Source organism: Protopterus annectens, chromosome 4.part1, assembly GCF_019279795.1.
Source record: "Protopterus annectens isolate FY-2018-M chromosome 4.part1, PAN1.0, whole genome shotgun sequence".
NCBI classification, from domain to species: domain Eukaryota; kingdom Metazoa; phylum Chordata; order Ceratodontiformes; family Protopteridae; genus Protopterus; species Protopterus annectens.
The window spans coordinates 763,989,945-764,012,419 of NC_056734.1; the positions used below are offsets into that span (position 1 = coordinate 763,989,945).

General features: G+C 38.2%; 1 protein-coding gene across 1 annotated transcript in view; it reads left to right on the forward strand.

Annotated features, from left to right (window-relative positions):
• The window catches only part of LOC122801410 (extracellular calcium-sensing receptor-like), a 108,015-nt gene that overhangs the window by 62,333 nt on the left and 23,207 nt on the right, over positions 1-22,475 (forward strand). The window contains exon 4 of the mRNA XM_044070925.1: positions 22,000-22,224. Within this exon, the coding sequence (XP_043926860.1) occupies positions 22,000-22,224 (225 nt within the window). The remainder of the gene's footprint in view (positions 1-21,999; positions 22,225-22,475) is intronic.

The following is a 22,475-nucleotide window of genomic DNA, read 5'->3' on the forward strand; positions in this document are numbered from 1 at the left end:
GGCTTGGATGGACATGTCATCCAAATTTATGTTAAATATATCATTAATGGACATATAAAGGGCCAAAGGTTTTAACCCTATGTGTTACTGTTAATTGTGATAATGGTGGCCTTATCTTTTGCTTAACTTCTTCCAGGACCATCTTCCCTATAAACTGTTGAATCATCTGCAAAAGGTAAGCCAAACATTTTTATGTCAGTACTGTTGCGCAGTTCACAGAAATATTTATTTTTATCCATATGTGTGATGTGGGTGTCATGACTGTTGTGTGTGTTGCTGTACTATCTGTAGTAATGGCACCAGTGTTAGTTTATTAGCATATATTGGACTTTAGTTGTGTAGGTCTAGATTTCTTTCCTGTGTTGTTGCTTATTATCACAGGTGATCCTGACAGTGGAAGTGTAGGACTCTTACTACTTGATGTCAGAGTATCGGCAGATTCAGATAATGATGGTGGACAAGCAGAGTCATGGGGTGCAGAGGTTGATTCTGACACTGAAGTTGACATTCAGCCATCCCTTGCAATTCCATCAGACACAGTCATGCCTACGCCAACCAATTTCAGTGAACCCTTAGATATTGGACAGGTGGAGGGTGAGACACTTGATCAGGGTAGTGTGGTTACTGTGGCTTTCTGCCTATTGAATCTTTCTCTAGCCAAAGTATGGGCAAGGTGCCACACAGGAAGGGTTGTTAGGGGTGCTCTGAGGAGTCCTGCTGTCCATCCTACACCTGATCCAGGTCTGTCTTTCTGTGCTACTAGATGTATGTTTAGGGCCATCATGAAGGTGCAGGCACATTCCAATTTGTCCTCGGAAGAAATGCTTAGGGTTGTAGATGTGGCACAGGCTGACATGCATGACTGCTTCTACCATGTTGCCAATTCAATAGACCAGATGAATAACACACTCAAAAGAGCAGTGTCTGTGATGGAATGTCTGCTGGTAGGGGGACATCATCCACATGGGTGTAGATCAGCCACATCATCTGATGTTAGCCATGATGGCTGTGCCTGATCACGCTCCCAAGTGGAAGTACTTCCACTGCTCCATCAGTGGTTGAGGTGTCCACACCCAGACTTGGCAGGCAATTGGGCCATGGTCCTGGTCATCCTCATGAGGAGAGGTCATCCAGCAGACATCAGTTACATTCAGGTAGCAGCAGTTCATCTGAATGTGGGGGTGGATGTGCCAGTGCAACTCCTGGAAGAGACAGTTCTCGGTTATGATGATGATGATGATGATGATGATGAATTGCCACCTCTACTATGCACAGCTCACACCTGTCTGACATACCAAGATGTAGAGCTAGCACAGATAGCTTGACTATATTTTTGCAGGCACTCACACAATAATTTCACCTGGAGGGCCCATACACATATATACACAACAGTTACCATGGTTTAGCCATGAGGCTTAAAGCTCATTCTGTCTCAGTGGCCATTTATTACTTTATCCAAATGTCTGCCTGTTTCTTTCTTACTCACATGTACTCAGTTATATTTTGTGTCAGCCTAGGCTTCCTGCCCCCCCCCCCATCCACACAATACTCTCTGCAAGTGATAACTGTGTCATATCCTTGTTTTCTCTTTTGGATTCAGGGATACATAAGCTTATGCTCAGGGTGCATAGATAACTTAATGCTTAGAATATCTGTGCTTGTGATGTTGTTTTGCTAATTGTACTGCTTTCTTACAGGTTTTTGTAATGTGTACATACCTCCCACACTCCTACAGCAAAAAAAGGTAGACCGATCCATAAACAAAAGTGAGACAACAGCTGAACAATAGGAAGACTTGTTAAATATTTTGGTCTTACAAAGTTTTTCACAGTTCTTAGAATCAAACAGTTTTTGCATCAATATTTGTAGGATTTTTCTGAGGGATATGAGACCATCACAACTTTTGAGAGGTATGAATGTGTGAATCTTTGATACCTGAGGCCTACTACTTGATAGAGGGCACAGATATACACATAAGTCACTGCTGTCAGATCTTGAAGTCATTCCTAAAAAAATCAGCCACCTTTTACTTACTTACCTTGCCAAATAACAGTATTCAAGTCTATGCCATTCATTTGTATTACTACACATTTTTGTTCTACTACAATTTCAACACTTACCTTGTAAATCTGACAGTTTTAGTTTGGGGCTGACTCTGTCTGATGCTAGGAGTACACAGCCATTACATGGGTAGGTAATGGTTGCAAGAATTGCCAGGCATCAATGTTACTATATGTATGTGCATAGGATGAAGGGTTTAGTCCCTAAGTTGGTGAGTGAATGTGCTATGCATTGCTTCTTAGCCAATAAGAGGGCATATTGAGCATGCCTACATCTGCCTACACCCACAACAGCTGCTGGTTCCCCCTCTGACTCCTCACTTGCATATGGCTATGGTGACCTTGGCAGTGGTGGTGAGACATGTGCCTCTTCCCCTTGTTGATCCTGCTGAAGTTGTTTCCTCAGGATGATGTTGTGAAGCATGGCACAGATGGTGAAGATTTCAGTACATGTATGTGGATTGTACTGCAGGGCCCCTCAGATGTATCTAGGCACCATACCCTCGACTTCAGCAGCCCAAACACACACTCTATGATATTTCTAGTCTGAGCGTGTGCCTCATGATGGCATTCTTCAATGGGTGTGTGTACATTTCTGATAGGCATCATCAGCCACAGTTCCAGTGCATAATCTGCATCCCCCAGTAAATGACCCTGTGGGATATAACCCCTAGTGAACATCTGATACAGCTGGGAGTTGTGCCATATACGTGAGCTGTGGTAACCATCTGGGTTGCCAGTGCACACATTCAGGAAGATTCCCTTAGCATTACACATGACCTGAGAGCTAATGGAGTGGAAGCCCTTTCTTTTTACATAGACCCTTCCCTGATCCCTGGGTGGTGCTTTGATTTCTATATGTGTACAGTCTATGGCACCCAGTAGTTCAGGGTAATTTGTTACAGGGTAGAACTGCATATTTGTGGCTCTGTCATCAGGTGTATGGGGAAAATATATGACTTCACTGGCATGTTGGAGAATAGCATTCTGGAATTGATGGAGGATCCTGGATACTGATGCATGTGACACCCCTAGCATGCCCACTGTTGGTCTATGAAAGGTTTCTGTAGCTAAAATTTTAAGTGCTACTCATACTTTTGTCTCCACCAGTATTGGTTTCCCTCTGTTTGCTCTTAGTTTGAGTTGAGGACAACAGAGGTTGCAAAGTTCTTGTAGTATGTCTCTATCAACCCTGCAATGCTCTACAATTTCTACCTCATGTATATTGTTATAAGTTAAACAAGGCTGGAAAACTCTTCTCCTTCTTGGCCATGGTCTATTAGCACCAGCAGTAGCATAGACTTCAGCCTGTTGCACATACACATGAATTAAAGCAACAGCTGCCTCTAGCTTGTTTTCTGTGTAGAGTCCTTTCCATAGCTGTATTCCAGTAGGCTTTGGAATTCACAGAGAAAACCAGCACTGAATCTACATTGTTGCTTTATAGCTTGTTGAATAGCTCCTCCATCTTGGATTGGTTGATTAGCATACAGTTCAGCTGTTTATGCTGTAATTAGCATGCCACAATGTTTACTGTTTGCATGGCTGTACACACCATTTATAGATGATTATTAAATACAAAACAGTGCTCTACAATGTACACATCGAGTCATGACATGCACAGGGTTTTAATGGCTCATGTAGGCTTTATTGAATCTGCACCTTTGTTTGCTACTTATAATTATTTTTATATTTATGCTCATATATTTTCATAACTGACAGAACTATATATTATTGAGGTATATTGTGTGAAACATTAGTATGGGAGATAGGGCAATTCACTGTAAATGCTGCTTATATCATACTATACTGGAAATATTGCTATTTGATTGATAGTAATTATGAAAATAAATAATACTTCTATAAACGCTTAATACTTCAAAAACCAAGTGACTTACAAACAGTTGCATGATATTAAATGAAAAACTGTCTTTGCACTATAAACTGTACACTTTGAGAACTAGCCAGTATTATTTGTTTTGCTAATTACAGAATAAAGCATATGTTTCATATTTCTGTAAATATCTCAATAAACATGCACTTATAATTAATTTCTAATAAGTTAGAATAATTATAATAATAATATAATTATATAATTAGTTATATAAAGTAATATTATATAATTATAAGAATATATTGTATTATAATTATATAATTGTAATAGAGTAATTTCTTGTTACCATGAGAAAGCTTATGTTTGGTTAACAAAAATGTTCTAACAGTATATGTCTAAGTTGAACAGTTTTCAAGATATGAAAATTTGTTTGTGAAAGTTTAGAAAAAATGTAATTTGGGGGTTGTGTGCTTATAACATATTGCAGTATTTATGGAAAAGTCTATGAATGCACTGACTATTATCACTGTAAAAAGTACTTCTTACTTATAACTTCGTTATTTGTACACTTTTAATAGCTTTCATTGTTTGCAAAATGCTTACATTTGTTTATCTTATGCTTTTTAAGTTTATTTTTCAGAAAAAAGCTCTAGGATGCAAGATGCACCTAGGCTGCTAGAGATGTGACATTCCACACTACATAGGTGTTAATGAGTTAAGTCAATTGCTTGTGGCTGGCTTATTACAGTTAGAACAATTCCAACCCCACAACTCTTCCACTGAAAAGAGAAAAATGCTTCTCTGAAAAAAAAATTGTAGTGGCTGTTATTATAGTTGGATCCTTCCCCAACAAAAAAAATGGACATTCCTTCTACTGGCATACCAATCAGGTGGCCAGATCCCCAACACATATCCCCTCAGCCATTCAGGTCCCATTTCTATGCCCAACTCCCTACCCTCCTTAAACACATTTTATTAAAAAATATATTTCTTCTTTTAAACTGTAGCAAATGGCTTACCAGAAAGTAGAAAACAGTTGTTACAGTTTATACCCTGGCTGTACTAATGCTACAGCTTTCAGGTTTTCATTAAAAAAAAATTTTTTTTACTTTTAAATTCTAGAAAACTGTTCACTACAATGTAGCAAGCAGTTGCTACAGTTTAGACCACCCATGGAGCACTACAGTTCTCAGGTTTGACCACAAATGTAATACTGGCTTTTAAAAGCTGGTATTGCATTAAGGAGAGATCGGGATTGGCTGGTTATACCGTCTCAACACTTTGGACTGCAACAGTTGCCCCTTTCACCCAATCCTATCTACTCTACTGAGTAGGAGCATTCCTCCAAAATAAGGAAGGTCGAGAGGTCTGATCATAATATTGCTGTTGACTTACAAGCAAGGAGGAGAACTTCAGTAGCGCCATATCGCTAGAGCAGACTTGCATGACTGCAAGGTAAATAAAAAAAAATTGCAACCCACAGTCCTTCTAGGAAGGAAATTTTACAGTTTGTAAAATGAAAGCGCTTATTTTAAGAATTGGATTAAACATTTTTGGCAACAATAGTTCTTTCTTCCTTTTTTCAAGTGGAATGTTTCAAGTTCCAGTATATATTTTTGTTTTAATAGTTTGTCTTCGTGCAGATTCCATAGATGTTAGGCAAGGTACTTCTTTCTTCTTTAAGGAGGTAACTACCTTAATCTTCTTCTCTGAGATCTTTCTTCAAGCCACTGCTGCACTGAATACCACTGCTTGACATTTTTGTAGCACCCCTGTCCAGTATCTGAGGATTTGGCATGGTAACCCAACTTGTCCAGGCTTACTGCAGCCTACAGTCCTAGTCTGACACAACTGCCCCCCCTTTGGTTAGCAGATTACTCTGTTAAGCTTTACACCCATTGTTCCCAGACTGGTATTTTGTCCTTTAGCTTGTTCATGAACATGGAGATGAAATTACACCCCAACCTCTACCATATCGTTTGCTTAGTTCTATCTTCCATCTTGCCTGAGTGCTAAATACCTAAAAAAACGGTTGGCTCCTCACTTAAATTCTATTCCTATCTTATTTTCCAGACTACCACTGTCACTTTAGTATCACTATGTTGCCTTCTATCTAGCATCTAAGAATTGTTACCTTGTGAATTCCCCTTTTCCTTCCAAGTTCTACATGCCTCTTTCTTCTGTTGTATCTCCTCCAGCTACTATGTTTAGCCATTCGGGCCTATTTTCCTTTTTCCTTGGCTCTTCTTTCTCCTCACTTCATTAGTTCCTTCCCTCTGCCCTAATTATACTGTTCCTAAGCCTTTCCCAATGTTGATTGTCCCATTATTTTTTGCCAGTTCCCTCATTTTCTTGCCATCTCACTTAGTTGACTGAAATCCATCTGTATAGTCCTACTATTCTGTCCCACAGACTGGGACAGTCTGTCTATCTCCTACTTTGAATAACATCATCTGATGGTTACTATTCACTAACATTGTTACTAAACATTGTATGTTTTATTCCTTCTGCACTGTCTAGCATACCTAAGTTCTTGTTTTGATGTATTCCTGAACAAGCTTCTCTGTATTTCTTTTTTACTTATTTTTCCCTTGACACTATGGATTGTGGGCTGCATTAATCTTTATCATGTAGCTTTACATTTTATCACTACAGTTGTTTTCCTTTTTCATTTCCTTATTTTATCTGGTACCTCCTTGTCTTCCGACTTCAGTGTATCTAATAGCCTTATTCATCTGGTGTACTTTGATATATCTTTCAAGCCCAGATATTATGATCTTTGCTCTATCTGAAATGACACAAATCCTTTCCTTTTTTCTGTAACTCTTGTCTTTGATATGCAAGTCTTTAATAGGGTCATATCTGTGCTCCCTTATCCATTCCTTTAGCCCACCACCATATCACACAATTTGCTCTTTCCTGGTTAAGCTTTCTGCTACCAAAGGTAACATTTCTGCAGTACTACTGTGCATCCCATTCTCTTTTGTGTTAGGCATCTATCTAATTCACTTAGTTACTTCTACCAGAATTCCTCTGAGCAGGTCATTTGTGCCAGCATTAACTATGACATGTCACACCCTCCACCCCACAATGCCATGGATATATTCTTCTTACTAGCATCCTTTGTGGAGCAGTCCACTACGTCAACAGACTGCAGATTTGGTGACCTTGATAATTAAGTTATAAATTAGTTCATAGGTTCATAGGGTGCTACTAGGCTATTGACTTGAGGGTCTTTACAAGCTTAGTCATTAAATTCCACTATAATACTAAATGAAAGATATTGTCTATGCCCAAGGTTTTTCTAGTAAGTGCTACCCACGTCCAGGAGAGAAGCTGTGACAATCCCAGGCAGAAATTTACAGTTTCCCGTCCAGTCATCTAGGTTGCACTTAAACAGGGTCATGGAGGTGCTCCGCTTGACATGGATTTGAAGCCTACTCCAGAGGAGTGGCAACCTTTGAGAGATGTATCTGTCTCTCTAGCAGTTCCTATTTATGTCACAGGCTAGATTGATATCCCTTGAATGGGTGACTCTAGTCCCATTTGATGTATGGATGTGTAGTATTTTCATAAGATTTGGGTCAGAGATAGCCCTGTAAGCCAGAACATAAGTCGCCTATAAGTAGTCTATACACTACTCAGTACAGTGCCAGTTACTTCATTATGTCCATTTAAGACATGTGCTGGAGACTGTGAATTTCCTTAGTTAGAAATATCTGAGGTCTCTCAAGCTGCTGCAGGTGTCTTGTATGGTACATACCAATGGGTGTATTATATTCAATAATAGGCCTGATGAGGGATGAGTATAGGGGAGTTATAACTTCTTTTACTCTTGAGGTGATGCCTTTGCTAATCAGGTGAGTGACCTAGAATGCCTTCCTCACCACAGTCAACACATGGTGGTCAAAGTTGAGGTCACAGTCAACTTGTGTTCCCAGGTCTTTCACTACAGAATTGGTATTTAGGATATTATTGTTTATTTTATAATCAGCAGGGACATTGTTTTTACCAAGGGGAATGATGATGCATTTTTAGCATTTAGTTTAAGACCATGGCTTTGGCACCAATCACTGGTCTGTGTAAGCCCCTTTTGAAAGACACTGTCATCAATAGAGGATTCAATAATAACATCTAATTTGCAGTCATATGCAAACTTGGCTAGCCATAGCCCATCCATTTTGGCCCGGACATCTGAGAAGTATATGCCAAACAAGAGGGGGCTCAGCACTGACCCTTGTGAGACCCCACTGGTGACAGGTCTGCTGGTAGAGGTGAAGTCCCTCACTTTGACTGAGTGTTGTCTGTCTGTCTGTGAGCCAGTTTGCAGCCCAGCTGGCAACAAAGGAGTTGATATTCAACTGGGTTAATTTGTCAATTATGCCCGAATATGGGATTGTGTCAAAGGCCTTGGCCAAGTCAAGATAGGCTATGTGCACAGCTTTGCCTTCATCTATGACTCTGGTCACATTCTTAAAGATGTTCATCAGGTTTAGCAGGCATGACCTACCCTTGACAAAACTGAACTGGGATGGCTCTAGGGTTTGGAGGTCACGTATATCCTTATTTCTCAGATCCATGATGATTTGTTCCATTGCCTTACAGATGAGGCTGGTTAAATATATGGATCTATAGTTACCCAGGTCTGTTGCCAAGCTGCCCTTGTGGAGGGAGATAACAGACACTGTTTTCCATTCAGTGGGGACAAAGCTAATACTCAGGCTGTTGTTGAATAGGGTACCTAGTGGAGTAGCTCGCTCTTCTTTAAGATCATTAAGAATGCAGCCCGGAATGCCATCTGCTCCCATGGAGGCTGTGTGCTCTTAGTCTTGGAGAGAGTATTGATGACTTGCTCTTTGGAGATGCAGGGAGGAGGTGATGTTGAAGACATGGTTTGTGGTATGCTTGGGGGAAGGGGGTGGTGAAGTTTTTGCCACACCTGTCTGCTTGCAGGTTTGCACTTTCCGCAGGGTCAATGTGTGCAATATCATCCATGATTAGTTCAGCACACATCTACTTTTAGATTGCAGATGTAGCTGAAGAAAGCCTTATGGTTATTCTTTGTTATGGTTGCTAAATTTTTCTCATAGTTGCTCTTTGAAGATTTTACGAGTTTTCTTAATTGCTTATTTAGGCTGAGGCGTGTGCTGCTCTCAGTTTTGAGATCTCACTTTTGTATTTTTAGACAGCAGCTTCCTTCACTTATTGTATAATTTATTAATGCTAGATGTCCACCAGGATGATTTGTTTTTTCTTTATGGTCTTGCTTTAATCCTATCAGGCATGGCTGTGTCTATACATTTGTGTAGCTGCTGATACATGGCATCAGTGCATACCTTAGTATAGCCATCAATGCAATCTGTGGGAAATAGAGCTTGGAAGTCGATTATACCATCCCTTAGGAGGGTATAGTTAGCTTTGGTGAAGTTTTTTTAGCCTGACTTCTCCTTTGGGGAGTTCTGGTGCTATTGCTACTTCAAAAATGACTGATTTATGGTCAGATTTAACTGGTGCAGGCCCTATACTTGAAGCGTTGCATCAGCCACCCATATTGGTGAGGACCAGGTCTAGAATATTAGAGGCATGTATGGGGTGGTATACTATTTGTTCCAGGGCATTTCAGTTAACAAAATCCAGGAACTTTTGTGTGAGCGAATTTGGGTTTATATATGTTTCCCAATTAATGGATGGATAGTTGAAATCACCTATGACTAGGGTGTTAGGTTGTACTTTAATTGTTCCAAGTAGGTCTAAATAAGCTGTGTGGCCTTCTTGGTTCATGGAAAAGGACCTGTAACTGGCGATGACATGAATGGGGTGTCTTACTCCTGGTAATTTGGACTTGGAGTAACTCCATTGAGTTATCTTGTCTAACCAGTTTGGAGGCATAATAATCTTTAATGAAGACAGAAACTCCTCCTTTGATTCTCACACTTTCAAATTGCGGACTGAAAGTATGGAAGGCATTTTAGCCTTGCAAGTCTGAAGTACTTACTGCAGCCTTGAACCAAGTTTCTATGACTGTACAGGTGCCAATATCTTCCAGAGACAGGAGTGCTTCCAGAGTATGCAATTTCTGATTTAAACTCTTAGCATCCAGCAGCATGACCCTTAGTTTCTTTCTGTTTGATATTTTCATGTCAAAAAATTTGTTTTTGTGACCTTTCCTAAAAAAGGCAGTATGAGGGAGGCAAGTACCTTAGCTGGCAATCAACAGCCTAGAGGTGTCATATGAAGTCTATCTCTGGCAAAGCAGTGTGGTCTATCCACTATGTCATCCCAGGCTGACAGAAAATGGATCCCCTTAGAATGGCACCAGAAACTTAGGCAATTTTTGAAGTCAATCATTTTTTGTTTATATTGTGGTATCAGTCTAGGAAAGGGTAGAATGCTGCTCAGAGCTCGGATCAAACCTTCCTACGACACATATTCAGAAAGCCCAATTATGTCTCTCTTCATATAGTCCAGAGACATATGTCTCAAGTCATTCACACCTACATGAACTATAACAGAGTCATAATGGAACTTGTTGTTGAGAGACCTGATTGCATGTGTGATCTGATGAATCCTTGCACCAAACAGACAGCTGACCATAAACCTTTCCTTGTTTAAGTTGGTGAGTGGGGTGTCTGTTTGTCTCACTATAGAGTCACCTATAGCTAAAACATTTGGAATAGATTGCATTGCCTTAAGGGCTTATTTGGTGAGACACTGGTGCCAGTGTTTTTATGTGTGTTGGGTGCTTGGGTTGCAGTGTTAGGTGTAGCATGTTTGTGTCTGGAGGTCTCTGGTGTTTAGGAAAGTTTCTGGAGAGTACTTCCACATATGACGGTTTATGTGTTGGGTGTATATTATGAGTTGGAGTCATGGTGTATGAGCTGACAACCTGTTTAGTGTTGCTGTTCTGGGCACGAGAGAGGTTTATGTGTTGTGTGTATATTATGAGTTGGAGTCATGGTGTATGAGCTGACAACCTGTTTAGTGTTGCTGTTCTGGGCACGAGAGAGCAGTGATGCCAGATTCTTAGTGTAGGAGCATCTCTTGCAAAATGTACTTGAGTGATTTAGAAATAAAGGGTTGTCAGTGTACATGAGGCAGTTGCTGCACTCCTCAAAAGCCCCATGTCAACCAAGCTAGCAGGAGAAACAAAGGGAAACTGACAGTCCATAATGCAAGGTTTGAACCACTTATCTCCACAAATAAGGAGAAAAAGATAGGGGTATCACATAGGGGGCTATTTTAGGGGACTAACCTATGGATGTACAGTGGGAGGTCTATAAAGAAAGGGGATCTAGAGGTCTGATGTTGATAGGTAAGAGGTGAAATTGCTGCTGGGTGGTTCACTGAACAGCTGAGAGCTGTTTATGAACTGCTCTGCTAGATAGCAGCTGCTTCTAAAGAAAAATCTATCTATTGGATCTTTTGAGTCTATAACTGTCAAGAGTTGCCCCTTTGCACATTGGTGCACAGTGGTGCCCAGGCTATGCACAAACAAGAGCAAAACAGCTAATACAAACAAAGCAATGAAAAAGCTTAAACTGAGCCCTGCACCAATAACATAGCTCAAACTGAGCCCTGCACCAATGAAATAGCTCAGACTGAGCCCTGAACCAGTAACCTTCAATTAGATAGTCCTACTGTACACTTCTGCCATGAGGGTATGTGGGGGGGGGGGTCTCCAGATAATATCATAGACTTTCCCACAAAGATACTAGGTATGAGCCAACAATCCATCCTATGCTGTAGCTTTACTCTCTCACATTTTGTTCTTCTTCGTTGGAAGCTACATCATTATACATAGTCCCTCTCCTTAATCTTCCAATTCCTATTTTGATGCTACTTTTATCTTCTGTGTTTAATCTGTGCTGATCAACTTCTCCTTTAGTTAGTATTTATTGGCTGTCCTTATTAACTACCTGTCCCCACCTCTGTTCCGCTCACCTGTTTCTCCCTCCTTCCCTATATAATTCATCTCTGTTGTGTTTCACCATCCTAAACTTCCCTTTACTCTCCTCCTTAGCTGTCTGTGCCCATATCATGCCATATTATTTTCTGTCTTCCCATCAGCCTCACTAGTAATTACTGTCGTCTCCACTCTGATCTCCTTGTTTCTTTCCTGTTCCTGTTAGGCTTCTTACCCCCCGTGCCCCTCCTCCTACTGTTTTCCTCCACTGCCTTCTCTAGATCCCAAGCCTGTGTCTGTAAGTGCTATATCCTCCATCAAACATTGCAATCACTTTCCATTTGGCATTACTTCATCAAAACTCCCAGTCTGCAAATGCACATCTTATTTTTCCCCCTTCATCTCTGCCACTTCATCTGCATTTCACTCTCCTGTCTAATCTTTTCCTGTGAACATGTATATCTTCCTGGCACCATGTCCTAATATGCAGTAAGGCTAGCTGGTTTCAGCCATTCCATTGTGTAGTATGCAGAGGAAGCTCATCCTTTTAGCTGATTTGTAGGCCACCAGCCCAGCACATTGTGTCTGCACTGTGAAGTATTAAACATAGCTCTTTGGTGTCTACCTTTTTTTTTTTTTAGTATTCAATATGTAAAGGTGCACTATGTCATTGAGTAGAAGTCCACACAATTGCTGGAAGGACTTTATTTAATAATGCTTAAAATCTGTCACCTCTCCTTCTGCAGTACTCTCCCCATCAATGACGGATGCATGGGGGAATGTAAATTGCTCCACATCCATGTCCTGTCAGAGTGCACCAGTGCCATGTCAGACATCTCTGCTATTGGGTAATAGCCAGTTCCTGTGGGACCTACATGTCATGGTTAGTAATGTGAACATGTTTCTATATGCAGTATATGTCAGATATAATACATGTATATTTATTAGTGGCTTGCCTTATGTACTGATTTGCACAATCAGAAGGGAGCTGAAGGAACCACAATCCTCCTAGTATTCTCTTACCATCCACCTGAACTTTAGTTGTATCTTAAGGCCAAATTAGAATGCCCACTGCAGGTATGACCATGCTGTCCAAATGCACATCATCACCATGTGTGATATATATCTCATCTAAATTGAATAGATACATGTGATGCTATGCCCTGGTGATGACTGTAACAGTGTTCTTACCTGCCTGTGTTTATTAGTGATGTGTGCACATCAAGATCAGGACAGTAAACACAGTTGTGCCTTTAAAGATGGCACATGAATGTCAGTGCGTAGGCAAGTGCAATGCATGTTATCGAATACAGGTATAAACGGGTGTGTATAGCTGCCTGAGCCCCAGCTGCTCAAATTCCAATAACCTGTAGCCATGGGCTTGAGCAACTATAACCTCATCTGCTCAGCTGCTCATGCTCAAACTCAAATGTGAGTTCAGCAGTGCAGCTGCTGTACCATCTGCATGCATCCTAGGAGATGAATGGTGCACGTGGTCGACTAGGTAAGTGGGGAAGGGGAGATGGGAGGGTGCTGTTAGGCATAGTTAGGGGAGCAGGGAGTGTAGAGCAAACTTTAGGGTTGGGGGAACAGGATCTAAGTTTAGAGAGTGATCTCAAATTGTATGGGAAAGGGAGATTTTAGGTTTAGGGAGCTGTAGAAACTTTATGGTTAGGAAGGGAGATGGGAATTTTAGGTTTGGGGGGATGGGGGACTTTAGGGTTAGGCACTGTGTGGGAGTTTTTAGGGTTAGTATCAGAGTTATGTTAGGGATAGTTAAGTTACAGAAGACAAGTTATTGGGAGTTAGAGCACTTGTTGAAATGAGCAAGTGGCAGCAATGGCATGTGTCCTGAGCAAATGTGTCTCAAGCACTTGTCATAGACCCAGAAAACCTGCATTTCTCAGTATCAGGCTCGTATGTCCCATTGTCACCAGAAACTCTAATGTTCCACCTCCTATTGTTTGGGATGCATTTTTTTGTAATGCAGAGTGATGAATGTCTATCACTATCCTCTTACAACATGAAACATGTATTGTGGCCATAGCCCCCCCAAATACCTTTATGTCTCATATTCTGTGCTCTTACAACTGATCTGTGTATACATGCTAGCCTCCCTGGAGAAATAACATTGCCCTAATTGTAACATGTCAGATGTAAGATTAGCACTGACTCCTTGGCTGCAAGATATTCATCTTTTTAACTGCTCTGCCACACCAGGTAATTCACCTGACATAGAAACACCTATAGATGTCTGTTACATGTACACAGTACCATTGTTCATCTGCACTTTACACTCCCTCTGAAGGTGGTAATATCTAAAATGTTAATTGCATTGTAGACATGCCTGCTGCTATACAGGTGCTTGACTTTATGTTACCTTGATTATAGGTTTACCTCCCACTGCAAGTAAGGCATGGAACTTTACATTGCTACCTGAAGTCCATGAGTTCCTGTATTACTGCATATTAGAGAATGGGTGACTTGTAGATCGCACCCTGATTGGAGAATGAATGTTCTCCAGCAGGATGTTAATCTACAGGTAATGTTCACTGAAAAATGAGTCTCACAATTCACGACACCATAGCAAGTGGCCACCATTATTTTATGGTCACAACAGTGCTTTTGTTGTTTATGGAGTGTAAAACAAAAAAAGAAAAGAAAATTAAGCTAAACAAATGTGTGTATGTGTTTGTGTGTGAGAATGTATATGTGTGTTATGTTTCTGTCAGCATGTGTGAGTGAAAGTGTGCATGAAAGCAGAAGTGCGCACACACACACACACACGCACGTGCATGCATGTGTGTGTAAGAGAGAGAGTGAGTGAAGAGTGAGCGTGATCGAGTAATCCCTGCAGCAGCAGCAGTAAAGGGGTTTGCTTACCTCTCAACCTCTTAGCTCAAGATATCTGGATAAGCCTGAAATAAATGGGGGGCTAAGGCTCAAAATAGGAACATATTTTAAATGTTGCTGTTATAAAATCTCAGTCTTACATGAATATTATGATTTGTGTTAGCATCATACCTCTCAGCCTCTTAGCACAAAAAATCTAGACAAAGCCAAAAATAATGGGGGACAAAGATCCAAAAATAGGGACAATTGCAAATATTGCTTTTATTAACTTGGAAAGTTAATAGAATAACAGGTTTTGCATTAGTATACATTTTCAGATGGTTATGGGGTCTGAAACTCAAATATCTGTCATTATTTAGTGACTTCAAACCCAAATGATTTGCCAGATAACCACAAATTTTATGAGGACTAGACCAAAAATATGAGGCAAAACTCTGAACAGTTGAGAACTGTGGTTAGCATGCATTTTCTGAAGCTGGTGTGTGTGTGTGTGTGTGTGTGTGTGTGTGTGTGTGTGTGTGTGTGTGTGTGTGTGTGTGTGAGACTGAGTGAGATTGACCAATGGCAACAGCAAGAGTAAAGAGGTTTGCATACCTCTTGACCTTTCAGCTGAAGAAATCTGAGTACACCCTAAGATAAAGGGGAAACAAGGCTCAAAAATAGGACCAGAATTTAATTATTGCTCTTATAAGACTTGCTTAAATAATATGATTTGTGTTAGCATGCATTTTCTGCGTGTGTGTGTGTGTGTGTGTGTGTGTGTGTGTGTGTGTGTGTGTGTGTGTGTGTGTGTGTGTTTGTGTATGTGAGGGAAAGAGTGAGGTCGATCGGCCACTGTCAGCAGCAGTAAAGAGGTTTGCATATCTCTCAAACTCCTATCTCAAGAAATATGGATAAAGCCTAAATAAAGGGGGAAAGGCACAGAAATAGGAAAAGATTTTAGCTATTGTTCTTATAAAATTACAAAGTTGCTTGAATAACAGGATTTGTATTAACATAATTTTTCTGAAGGAAATAAAACTCTGAAACTCAAATGTATGTCATTATTTAGTGACATCAAGTCTCCAATGGCTGGAAACAAACCAAATATTTTAGGAGTAAGGAATCAAAAAATTAAGTGAATATCTGGATATTTTTTAAAGTGTTATATTTTGGATATAAAATGCTTCCTCTGACACCATTAACATACACTAAAGCAAGTCAGAAACATTAGGCAGAGGAACTATTTTATATAAAAAATATATAATGCTAGATCAGGTTTTTTTATTTTACAGACAGGCTAAAAAATAAAATAAGGTAAAATGTTGTCTCATTTATGCATACATTTTAGAAAGCAGAAACAAAGAATCTTTCACTGACCTTGCTGAAATAACAGTTTGTCAAAGGCAGATTGCAAAGAGTTCTTGTTATGTACTTTTCTCAAGGAAAGAATCAAGAGATAAGTTAAGCTAAAAACAAGACGTAGCCTGAGGTTCAAGGCTAGGGGGTGGATATAGTCAATAGAGGAAAATTACTGAGAAAGAGAATATAATATGCTGTGTTCAGGATAGCAGGCAGTTAAAGTTAGTAAGTTCATTTTTGACCTGTTAATTCAGAAAAGATGACAAACACTCGAGCCTGAATACAGAAAACAGGTCATCTAGAGACTATGTCAGTGTATGTTGTTCAGGACAATCAAAATAATGTACAGCAACTTGAACTGTTTATCTGAACTATTAATGGAGACAGCATTTCAAATATTGTAACCATCTAATAAAACCTTATTAAATAAACTACAGTGTTTGAAAAATTCATGCTGAACAGTGCACAAGACTTAGTTCATAAGGGAGAGACTGACACCTATTAAAGCATGAGCTTGGGTATTAAGACTTTTGTTTCTCAGTCTCATGGCATACAATGTTTCCAGCTAACTATGGTGAATTACCTTCATATCAAATCTTACAATGGCACTCAACATGGACTGCTGTCTGGGGAGGGATATATACTTCTCGCAACCCAGCAAGCAGCTGTAACCATCCATTCTCCAGTACTGCATATTTTCTTAAGTTCACAGTGACTGTTTAAGTATGTCAGCAGACAAGTCACATCACTGTTTCAGTGAAATTATTTTTCATTTCCAGAACTGTTTATACTACGTGTGTTCTACAGAAATCCACAAAATAGCAGTGTCATTCAACTTCATGTGTTCTATAGACTATAACTAACACTGTTTTCATTAAAATGCAGTACTCCGTGTTTCATTCAAACTTCAACAAAACAGCTACAGTAAGTAATTTTTTCAAGTCATAAGGGAATGACTTCAAAGTTTCATTAAAAGTTTAAAGTGACAGCAACTGTTTCATAACAGACTTTTCAAGCAGCATCCTAGTGTTTCCTTCAGGAAAGAATCACACAACTTCAACAGACCAGTTTTCTTCAAAACATAAAAGACATTCTCCACAGACTTTCATGTTTCTAGACTGATATCATAAAGGTCAAAAAGCAACAAAAAGGTTTATAGGCAACAGACAACTTACATTCCTTCCAAGCCATACTGTTATGAAAGACTTTATATGCACCTTTTAGTTAACAGTTCAATAAAGTTTAAGTTACTGAAAGTTTTTTTGCATGTTAACATGTCAAATAATGTGGGTACAGTTAAAATGTCAGTAAATTTCTGGTTTAAGTTTAAGACTGTTCTCTTAAAGTTAAATGTTATTAGTTAAAAAATGTTACAAAAAAGGTTTACGTCACACAAGCAGGCTAATGCCAGTTTAAACATACATACTTCAGCACATGCAATTTGACATACAAGTGTCAACACAGTCAATATACATAACATGCAAGCAATGTCTTCAGTTCACATTACTTCAATTAGTGCAATGCTGCACTACAGAGAGATAAAAGAAATCAGAGTACATATTTAAATAAAGGATATTTCAGACAAACTGAAGAACAGACCAGTGCTAAGTAAAAAAAAAATGCATTCCACAGCTATCTGTAAAGATCAGAGCATTAATCTACCATTGTTTAAGGTTATTTCATTGTTTACAGACAAATCAAATTTAGCTGCACGTATAAAAGATATGTGTGTTCTTAAGGTCAAAGATTACGTCAGCTAACAGTTCAAAGTGTAAATGCTCTGTATATATTGGTTTAGATTTCAGTAAAGAAATATGTACAAATGTACAGATTGTAAATATTTTGTTACAGCATAAACATGCAGATTTATGGGTTAAAGATAAAATAAATTCCAGTTCAGCTGACACAGCTAAAGTGCTCAGGAAGGCATATTGAGTGTGGTCAGTCAAGGATAACCATAAGGTATATCAGAATTAACAGTCAAATTAATTAGCAAAATAAAGGATTTGCAGTTACAGGCGGCAACATTTTTTTTGTATTATTGTTTTGTTTAAAAGCTTTGTATCAAAGTGTTACAATGCATAAACACATTGAAATATAAACAAAGTACAAAATGTAAAATTTAAAGTCAATGCTCATTGTAAAAATGACAGCACAGTTAAAAATTCAGATTCTATATATAAAAGAGTACATTATATAATCAGTTTAAAATTGTATATGTTTCATATGGAAATGGCAGTTTGCCAAGCATATCAGCAAAACTTACAGCTAGTCTAGCAAGTTAAATTAAAGACAGTGCTATCCATTTAATGCATTACAGTTTACTACTTATTCAAAAATGTAGACAGTAATAGCACCTTTTTGCAACATTCAGTACTAATAAAAAGTTAAATGACATCAGCTAAAGAAACAGTTATGGTGAGACAGTGGGTGGAGTTTCACTCACTGAACAGTAAGTTAAAATCTAAGGGTCAATGTAAAAATGCAGTAGTAATTCAACATTTAAAATTAATTGTATATAGGTGCAAAAATGCACAGTGTTACATTATTTTAATTTACAACTATCAAGATAAATGCCGTTGCTACAGCAAAGACCTTAAAAAGCTGTCCATTCTAGGGATGAGACAGAAACAGATTTTAATATGATTTTACAGCAGTAAATCCCAGCAGTTAATACTTGACATGGAAACACAGGCATGTAAATATTGTTAACTTTTCAAATACAAGGCAGCCCACTATGGCTAATGACTTGGCAAATTATGTAACGAATGTACAAAGTTCAAGCCCAAAGAATAATCAAAGGTATGCTGTAGCTCAGGTTAATGTTGCTAAAAAGGACGCCAGGCCATACAGTTCATTACTCATGACAGTTTTGATGCTATCAGTGTTTAAAAGGTCAAAGGTGACTGCAGTTAATAGCAAGAATTTGGAGTTTGGATTTTTAAATAAAGTCAATCAGCCTGGAAAAAAAATAGCAGCAGAATTCTTGATAAGTGTTGTGTTTGTCTACAGACTTGCAAGAGCTTATGTTTATTTAATGCAGAAAAATGTATATTTATTTTTATTCAGAAAAATGTAAAAGTCAGCACATCAAGTAATACTGCCAGTTTATAAATGTTAAAGCTGCATTTCATGCAGAAAAATGTAAATAAAGTCAAGGCAATAAGCAATGCTATCAGGTTATAATTGTTAAAGATGCAAATGTTATTTTAAAGGACCTGATACTAAATACAATCAAACAAGAAATGAAAGGAAGAGGTTTAAAAGGCCTAACTATAAAAAGGGCACTTCAGCAGTATAGCTCATAAATATTCATAAAAGTTAAAAAAGCTAAGTAAGCATTATAAAATAAATTTAAATAAAATGTATAGTCACAAGTTAATACAATATGGTAATTATTCTTTGACCATTTATAAAATTATCTTTTTAGTACAGATGTCAATTAGTCTTCAGAAAATAGCCATCATGCTTGATAGGCTATACAATATGTGGCAGAAGAAGCTGCCAAGGAGGGGATTTCCTCTATATCCAATGCAGTAAAAGAAAATTAAGGTAAAAGGTATAACAAAGATGAGCCGAGTGGGCTCAACAGTTGAGGCAAATCTGGTAAGATCCAAGACATGCAGAAAAATGCTAATAAAAGGGCACAATGCAAAGTCACCAGTCCAGTCCCTGGAGTAAGGCTGTATGTGTATAATACAGAACAAGGGGCACTTTTGCCATACATGCCAAAATTATTGGCTAAGCAAATAATAAAGTACAACCATCAGCTACTATGTTATTTAGGTTTTCAGAAATTTTGGCCTGTATAAGTTTAAAAAAAAATGTAAGTAAAAGTAAAAAAATTCTAGAGGAGTGCATAATATTTCTGCAGACTAGCCCTACGTTAAGAAAACCGCGGTTGCAAAGAAGGGCCAGTTTCAGAAAAAAAGCATGATACAGTATACAAATAATTTTTTCAAGACCCCTTCCTTCAGAAAAGGGGGGGGGGGGTTAATGTACAAGTTTAAATATATCAATCAGTTGAATACTCTAAAGACTATAAATCTGGGTAATATGAAATCAAATCATAAAGTTAAAAGATCTCAATCCAAACAGACCATAAATGTTCAAGTGACACCTGGTGGTCAAATTTAAAAGTGCAGGTTTATTCAAATCATAAAGTTAAAAGACTTCAATCCAAACAGGGCATACATAATCAAGTGTCACCTAGTGGTCAAAATTAAAATTGCAGGTTTACCAAATCAAGTAGTGTAAAAGCTAAATACAGTAGTTAACAATATAAACATAAAGTAATTACAGAGGTAGGTCCCAGTAGACTTTCATCAAGGGACCTCAGGGGTAACTCTTAGATCAATGTTTTTTATTTTACAGACAGGCTGAAAAATAAAATAAGGTAAAATGTTGTCTCATTTATGCATACATCTTAGAAAGCAGAAACAAAGAATCTTTCACTGACCTTGCTGAAAAATAACAGTTTATCAAGGGAAGATTGCAAAGAGTTCTTGTTATGTACTTTTCTCAAGTAAAGAATCAAGAGATAAGTTAAGCTTAAAAACAAGACATAGCCTGAGGATCAAGGCTAGGGGGTGGATATAGTCAATAGAGGAAAATTACTGAGAAAAAGAATATAATATGCTGTGTTCAGGATAGCAGGCAGTTAAGGTTAGTAAGTTCATGTTCGACCTGTTACTTCAGAAAAGATGACAAACACTCGAGCCTGAGTACAGAATGCAGGTCACCTAGAGACTATATCAGTTTACATTGTTCAGGACAATCAAAATAATGTAAAGCAACTTAAATTGTTTATCAGAACTGTTAATGGAGACAGCATTTCAAATATTGTAAGCATCTAATAAAACCTTATTAAATAAACTACAGTGTTTGAAAAATTCATGCTGAACAGTGCACAAGACTTGGTTCATAAGGGAGAGACTGACACCCATTAAAGCACGAGCTTGGGTAATTAAGACTTTCGTTTCTCAGGCTCATGGCATACAGTGTTTTCAGCTAACTATGGTGAAGTACCTTCATATTAAATCTTACAATAAAAAATAATATAGTAATAAAAATAAATAAATAACTAAGTCAAACACAATTTTACAGACAGCTCATTCTTTAAGTGCAATGAAGACAGTGTTGGGCCTCAGAACACCTCTGGGTGGGCATTATTTCCACAATAACACACACTCTGTTGGGTTTTATTGCTTGCATATTTTAAGGGAAGTTCTGACCACCAGATTAGCAGCTTGTCAAAAAATGTAAATAAATAAAATACGCACACACACACACACACACATATATATATATATATATATATATATATATATATATATATATATGTACACACACACACACACACACACACACACACACACACACACACACACACACACACACACACACACACACACACTGCTATAATCAGGTCTGCTACCAGAAAGTAATGTCCACAGACACAGAAAAATTTTTTTTTTTCTCTACAGGTTCATATTGGATTGATAAGATTTTTCAAGCATGGAAAATCCAAAAAACATGAGTCCTGATACACATGTGTCTTGGTATATTGGTAGCATTTTGGGAAAACATATTGTGTCATTTATGTATATTTGTGCTTTTGTTTGTTCTTTTGTGTTTAGTAGACTGTAACATACCACTCAACATCTGTGATTTTGACTCTTAGATTTGGCTTTGCTCCTCCTAGACTAGACTTACGGGATTCCTCATAAAATCAAACCTGTCAAAAGGTACACACCTTATTAAATAAATACAATAAGCTTATACAAAGATCATTTATCGGTAACTATATATGTTCTTGTACTGCAAGATTTTCTGTTCTGAAAAATAATAAAGTGTTCATTGTCCTGACCCACTGCCATAATATTTAGAGGTCAGTGCTATGATTTTTAATGTTCAGAGGTTGAAAGGTAAAGGTATGGTTTGCAAATATATCACTGCAAACATGCTGAATATTTCTAATTATATTTTACTTGTTCCTATCAATATAGCTTTTGCATTATTTAAAAAATGTTAAATTTGACAGCCTTGGTGAGGAAGTGCACTTTGATGAAAATGGAGATCCCCTGCCATCTTATGACTTAATAAACTGGCAGAAAAAATCAGACGTATCCATTGACTTCATCAATGTTGGTTATTTTGCTGGTACCGACACTGGCCTACCAAAGCTTGACATAGATAAAAAGACCATCTTATGGAACGGTGGTAAGAGAGAGGTAAATATAAATGTAGCACTTTTGTACAATTCAGCAAACTTTTAATAGCCCAAGATGTTTATCAGTTGTCTCATACCACTTTTTATGAAACACTGCTTTTGTGCATTAAACTTCTAGTCTAGTAGTTCCCATAACAAGATTCTGTTTAAAAACAGCAAAAGCATCAATGTGTGTACGTCTAATATGCCATCTTAGTGTGTTATTCCAGTTGTTTGCTCATGAAGTTTTATTTTCTGAACTTGCCTACTACT